This window comes from Eutrigla gurnardus, assembly GCF_963514095.1.
Source record: "Eutrigla gurnardus genome assembly, chromosome: 14".
NCBI classification, from domain to species: Eukaryota; Metazoa; Chordata; class Actinopteri; order Perciformes; family Triglidae; genus Eutrigla; species Eutrigla gurnardus.
Genome location: NC_139937.1, coordinates 7,600,141 through 7,607,118, shown reverse-complemented (window position 1 = coordinate 7,607,118; position 6,978 = coordinate 7,600,141). Strand labels below are relative to the sequence as shown.

Genomic DNA, 6,978 nt, shown 5'->3' with positions numbered 1-6,978 from the left:
AGCAAGCGCGCAGCAACACATTTTATTTGCGTCCTGGATGGGGCCTCATAGTTGGCTGACGGCCCCAGTTGATGTGAAAAATATGAAAGCATTATGTGTAGGGGCCTATAGGCTGCTGCTGCTGCTGCTGCTGCTGCTGCCGGGTGGTGTAATTAAAACTGAGGGTATATAAAGATTGACCATCTGTATGTCTGGGGAAGCAGTCACCATGCAGCACTCCCTTCAGGCAACAGGCTTGACTTGCGTTCCATCTTTCTCACACATTCACTCAAATAGCTGAGGATATTATTGTAGTAAAGGCCACAGAGACATGCAAACTGGTGTTATTCGCACATAAGTTTTAAGTCAGTATTTGGATGAATGGAGCCGGAGCTACACAGTTGTGATATAGTGGTGCTTTTTGAGTCTAATCCTCAACATTAAAGCACTCACTTGTTTTGCGATTCTGCGGGTTTGGTTAAAGGTCAATTCAAACACGTGGTAACAGCAACTACACGAGTTTTGGAAAACTTGAGATCATTTGGTTTCACCAATCATGTGAACTGGCCCGTGTGTGTCATTAGCAACTCATTAAAAGGGGAGAACATTAGACCGATGCAGAGAAGAATTTCATTTTCCCAGTATTCAAACACTCCACACATTCATTTTTAACAAACAGATCCGAGGAGATGGAAACATTCCCTCTATGTTCCAGTGGTTGGATGCCAGTAATCAATTCAATTAATGTTTACAGTAATATTTCTTCAGGCAAACAAAGTTTTATTCAGAAAGTTGAGGAGTATGTGTCGCTGGTATGTAGGAAACAATGAGTCAGTTGTGTTTAATAAATCACTTGATCTCAGAGACATGCAAACTGCAAAACATACAACACTCTCTCTCTCCTTAGACTGCTGATTAGGAGCTGTTATACCAGAACTTTGCATGACAGCATATGTAATTGCAAAATTGAATGAAATACAAATAGGGTAGCAGCTGTTTGCATTAACGTTATAAAGGCTTTTACTTTGAAGCAGGCGCAGTGCCGAGTAGCCACTGTGCTAAGTATTTGACCACAGATGTTCCGGATGGATGGATTTCACAGCTTTCGCAGATAAGAAGAGTGCATTAGGGAAAAATAATTGCCCACACCTGATCATAGTTTCATACAACTGTATAAGGACTATATAAAATCATATATACATGCTTGTATTCAAAGGTGTGTGTATATATATATATATATATATATATATATATATATATATATATATACACCCCTTTGAATACAAAGCATATCAGAACTGTGTGAGTGTCCTTGTGTACAGCAAACAGGCCAAAATGACTAAAAGCCTGTAACTAAGGAGAAAATATAATACAGTAAATAAATGAAAACCGTTGGCAAGCGTGGTGCCTTCACATACATGCCAAGAGTGTTAGCTTTATCCCCAACACAATAAAAGGACTAGTGAAAATCTGCTTATAAAATGAGCTCACACATAAAAAAAAAAGAAAAAGAAAAAAAATCCACAGATGACTGAATTACCAGCCTTGAGGTCAATCTCTAAGATAATGAGCTGTGGCAGTACTGCATCCCCCTGTGAGAACACACAGCCCAGTCCAGGGACTCAACTGGTGCAATGGAGGGTGACTGTGACTGCAGCGCTGCACACTCCACCCTTTTTTTCTTCTTCTTCTTTTTTTTTTTCCACCAGCAGAGTTTCTCAAGAGGAAGGGATTTTCTCAAACTCATCAAAGAGAATTCATGGTGTACATCTTATGTGTAAGAGAGACTACGACTGTGGTCTGAAGAGAAAGTGAGTCATAGTTGAATTCTGTTGCCCAGTCGTCATGGAAACTGCATGGCTGACAAAAAGTGTTAAACGACTCTAGGGGCTCTTATTGAAGTGACAAAATTATTTATTAGAGAGAACGCATCAATTTAGCTCAGACCTCATTTTGCAGAAAAATGCTGTTCAGAAATAACCTACTAATCTATTCATTCAAACATGTGGTAGCTTCAGTCTGGGTAGATTTTCCTGGCACTTCTGACCCATCTAAAATTACTACATTGTCACTCTTCAATGGCACAACCACTGAGCGTATTGCTCAGGCCAGTTCAGACCTGTTTTATCAGCTGGTGCTGCTAGCAAGGAGAGTGGAAAGGAAAGTGTGAAAAAAAAGCAGCAATAACACAAAAAGAGGAAGTGATCAGGGGTTAACAAAAACCTCCAATTAATCTTATTATTTCATACAGCCAGTCTTGAAGTTTGAAAGAAAGCACGGCACACCAAAAAAGGTAAGTTGACAGAAGACAAGACCTTATGTCTTAATACTCACACAGCAACCATTTTGTGCTGTGGCAGCACATGTTTGAGATCAAATTCACAGAATCCGAGACAATACAGAGAATAACTCACACACTGCTGTTCCCCTCCTCTTACTCCTAGTTTCTCTTCCTGTTATTCTGTCTCTTCTGTGAACCCTTTCCTGTCACCTGATGGCCAGAGATAGAGCGTAAAAATATGGGGAAAAAACTGTTACGGGCATCGGAGAGGAATGTTCTGTTTTTCCCTCTGTCCACCTTTTTATTATTCATCATGTGTTAATAAAAAGCCCTCTATTACCTTACATAATGTGATACAGCATGATTAGTCGACGGATGACCATCTTATCATATAAAAACAAAAGCCCTTCCTCAAACAGAAGCTGACCTTGCAAAACCCGACACGCGTATCTGCACTTTTCAAAGAGATCACATTTCCTTTTGTGCTTTCGCACACCGACACCAGACAGAATGACACTTTTTTTGTTATGCAGCTACCAAAACTCTTGGTTTACAGGCGACGTGGGCACTGAAAGTGCACATATCAAATAAGTGCTTACTCACCAAGCCTTTAAAAATAGGCCAGTGGGTGTACACTCGGATACATTTCAGTGCTGATGGCTGACTCATGTTGACCCAACGCTGAGACAGAGACACTGAGCTGATGAATAGGCAGTGTGGCAACAATCAGCCCGTGATGTGGTGGGAAGCTGAAAAATCCCCAGGCACATTAGGCTGACCTCCAACAGACCTTGTTCATGGCGGCAGGTTTCACAGAACACGGCGGCCCTTCCAGGAGCCAGACGGGTACGGTGCTCGGAAGAGGTCTGCGGCTAAAAGCAGCGACGGAGGTAGAAACAAACGGAGATAAGGCAGAACTGGACCGGCTGAATTGAGACGACAGGAATGTGACAGACGGAGAAGTGTGAAGTCGTGGTCCGGGTAATATGCTCAAAGTGGTGTTACGGTAGGAAGGGGGGAATCTCATGGATGACTAATCTTAAGTGGTGCTTGGGCTCATGTGTGATCGTCAAGAGGGTCCGACTATATGGGAGGATGATCTGAAAGCGACAGGTGTGAAATCTCTCTTGGGAATTTTTAAAGAGACAAGAAACCCCACTGTTTCTGGAGTCTTTATTAAAAACAGGAACGTATAAATAATAATATTTTTTTTTCTTATATTTACATTGAAGTCATGAAATTTTATTTCAACTTTCACTTCGTCTTCTTATATAAAAGTCCACCTCTTGTCTCTCTCTCTGTGATGAGTCACTGACCGACAGGCCTTCCCAACCATCTAGCACTTACAAAAGTAGAAGTGAAGCGCAAACGTCACTCATCAACGAGGAAGTTGATGAGGGCGGCCCTGGGGGAGAGGATGGCTCTCTTAATGCTGCGCTCGGCAAGAAGCTTCTGTCCCAACGGGCTCTCCATGATGAGCTGCTGCACCCGCTCTGAATCTTTGGACACCTGCAGAGGCACGGTCACCGTCCCACAGGCCTTGTTGTTAATCTGAGGGTGAACAAATGAAGAGATTAATAGATGGGATGCTAATCAGTTCTGTCAAATGGGCTCCTTTAAACACGTCTGAATTTAAAAGCAGTTCTGCCCTTTAGACTGTGCCCAAACTCTTGCTTCCTGGCATAAAAGGCCCAAAATAACAGACTCCACCTCTCCTTCCACATATATAGCCAATCCTTAAAACACATAGTTAGTGGTAGGTACGGGCACTCAGTAATGTTTAGAAGCAAGTGCATGTGTGCACACAGTGAATGTGATCATGTCTCTGGAAGTGGTTGAAAAGTAATGGTGTGTGTGTGTGTGTGTGTGTGTGTGTGTGTGTGTGTGTGTGTGTGTGTGTGTGTGTGTGTGTGTGTGTGTGTGTGTGTGTGTGTGTGTGTGTCTGAGGCCACTCAGCCTTGGCCTCCCTTCTGGGACAAACCCAAGTACGTGATTAGAGGACAGAGGGAGTGAGGTTGCCTCCACAGGGATGAGGAAGCCCACAACAGAGAGCTCAGTCATCCTCATCAAGCAATGGGAGCTCAAATATATGTACTGTGTGTGTGTGTGTGTGTGTGTGTGTGTGTGTGTGTGTGTGTGTGTGTGTGTGTGTGTGTGTGTGTGTGTGTGTGTGTGTGTGTGTGTGTGCGGGATTCATGACTTGTGTATGAGAGATGAACAGGAAGGAAGGAAACAAGATTGCAAAAATGAAAATGTCTAAAGGAACATTATTTTTACTCCAAGCAAATAAAAATTAAACATTTTCACTACTGTTACTAACTGGACTCCTCCCGGGATTAGTCCTGGGAGTCTGGCTATGCTTTCTGGTCCAGCAGAGTCCGCTGAGGTCCTGACCGATGCAGACTAACTGGCCTGATGCTGGAAACACCACATTGTAGCTCAACTACTCCTGCTTTTTGGTCTACGTCGACATGGTTGGGATGGATCCATCTCAGCGTGGCTGTGCCTGCTGCCATGGACTAGTACTGTTTATACTACTGCTACTGTTAATACTACCACTACTGTTAATACTACCACTACTATACTACTACCAACACCAAATGCAGTTGGAACCCAAGGGCCTGGGCTGCTTGGGATTTCTCCCTAAATGCCTATTAAGGCAGTTTTTTCTCAGCACCGTCGCTGTAACGCTTGACTATTCTAGTCCTGCTCAATGTGTAAAGTGTCCTGAGATAACTTCTGTTGTGATATGACACTATAAATACAATTGAATTGAAATTGAATTGAATGGAAAGCAAATGGGTCATTCCGTGTCACTTCATCAAATTTCTGAAAATCTTCCCACCTGACCATCTCAGAATGTCCTGAAAAAAATCAAGTACAAAGACACACTTGTTAATATTTACGGTCAATAGTTTTCTCATGAAACATCATTGAATGAAGGGTAGTTTAGACGGTTTTCATACTCTGAAAAGCCATTTTTAAACAGCAATATCTGGAAAACTATCTCACCTCTGGCCTTCAAAATTTATACAGTGTATATCTGTTACTAATAGCCTCCAGACATTTAATATCAGGGATGTAGCTCAATAATAACCTAGTATGGTAGGTACTTAAAATGAGGCTTTTTGAAATAAAGTAGTACATTTGAAGAGTGGCTGAGCTCCCATTTTTGCAGATAAAAGACTTCTATCACTTCTGCCTCTATCTCTGGTGTTGGCTTAAACATTCTACAAAATATTGTTTCTCTCAGAAGATTAGTTTCAAGGATATTAAGGCTCAAAAATGGAAGTTAACACATCTTTGCCCAACTTCAGAGTCATATTCCAAAAAACTGACAACAAGTATCAGGTCCAAACTTACTTTTTTTGAAAGTTCATATTCTTGTTAAAATCATATTAAAAAATCGGGAGGGTTTTTGCCTCATTTTGTCGCAGTGATTTTTTAAATCCTGATATTGGTGTTTTTTTTGTGGCCGGTTTTGGTACTGCATGTCTTATTATCCTACAAGTAAACATCACAGCAGGGCAATTCAATTGTGTTTTTTACCATTTATCAAAGACTTACATGTGACTAAATGTTACTGATAAATTTAGCCTCACGAAAACATTAAATTGTAGCACAGTTGTAGTTATAGAGGCAATAAGTCCTTGAATGTGAGTTGAACATGCTGAAAGCAGCTTTTAATGTCTTACACCATGAACAAAGCATAATATTGAAGACTGTACTTTTTGTCATACTTTAAGTATATAAATTACACAACCAAATCAAATAATAATCTTAATTTGAGCATAAAGATTTTACATTACAGTAGAAAAGTCTCCAAAGTTTGATATTGAATAACAGTTTGTCTTTATGCTCACTATGAGACAATATGTGAGTTGTCGCGTAATTTATGGGGGGGATGGGTGGGTTGCAACCCACCCAATAATCCAAACCAGCCACCACAACCCACCCAATATGATATCATAATTATTGATATTGAATGTTAAGCATTATAATCACAACAGTGTGGTCGATTTTCTCAATTTACCAGTAAAAAATAGTGACGTTTGTCTGTGCCCCCTCCCGCTCTGAGATTTGGTTTCGCCCACCTTGCTCGGACCTGCGCTTCTCTACTGTCTCTCCCGGTCTCTCCCCGTACGTGTACGAAGCATCAGCAGTGGTATGAAGAAAGCACGCGAAAAAAAGCAAAAGAATAAAAGTATCTTCCCAACAGGAGGTAGCTACTGCTAGGGCTCCAGTGCCACCACTCACGAGTCAAATCATGTTACTGAACAAAAGTTTAGTCACATGTAAGTCTTTGGTAAATGGTAAAAAAACACAATTGAATTGCCCTGCTGTGATGTTTACTAGAAGGCTGTTAGGACATGCAGTACCAAAACCGGCCACAAAACCCCACCAATATCAGGATTTTAAAAAAATCATTGCAACAAATTGAGGCAAAACACCCTCCTGATTTTTTAATATGATTTTAACAAGAATATGATCTTTCAAAAAAAGTAAGTTTGGACCTGATACTTGTCAGTTTTTTGGAATATGACTCTGAATTTGGGTAAAGATGTGTTAACTTCCATTTTTGAGCCTTAATATCTGTGAAACTAATCATCTGAGAGAAACCATATTTTGTAGAATGTTTAAGCTAACACCAGAGATAGAGGCTGAAGTGATAGAAGTCTTTTATCTGCAAAAATGGGAGCTCAGCCACTCTTCAAATG

The 6,978-nt window shown here is 41.0% G+C and overlaps 1 protein-coding gene across 1 annotated transcript in view; it reads right to left on the bottom strand.

Annotated features, from left to right (window-relative positions):
• Nucleotides 1–3,419: 3,419 nt before the first annotated feature.
• The window catches only part of lars2 (leucyl-tRNA synthetase 2, mitochondrial), a 34,211-nt gene continuing 30,652 nt past the window's right edge, over nucleotides 3,420–6,978 (bottom strand). The window contains exon 21 of the mRNA XM_084026761.1: nucleotides 3,420–3,811. Coding sequence (XP_083882887.1) covers nucleotides 3,632–3,811 — 180 coding nt within the window. The 3' untranslated portion in view covers nucleotides 3,420–3,631. The remainder of the gene's footprint in view (nucleotides 3,812–6,978) is intronic.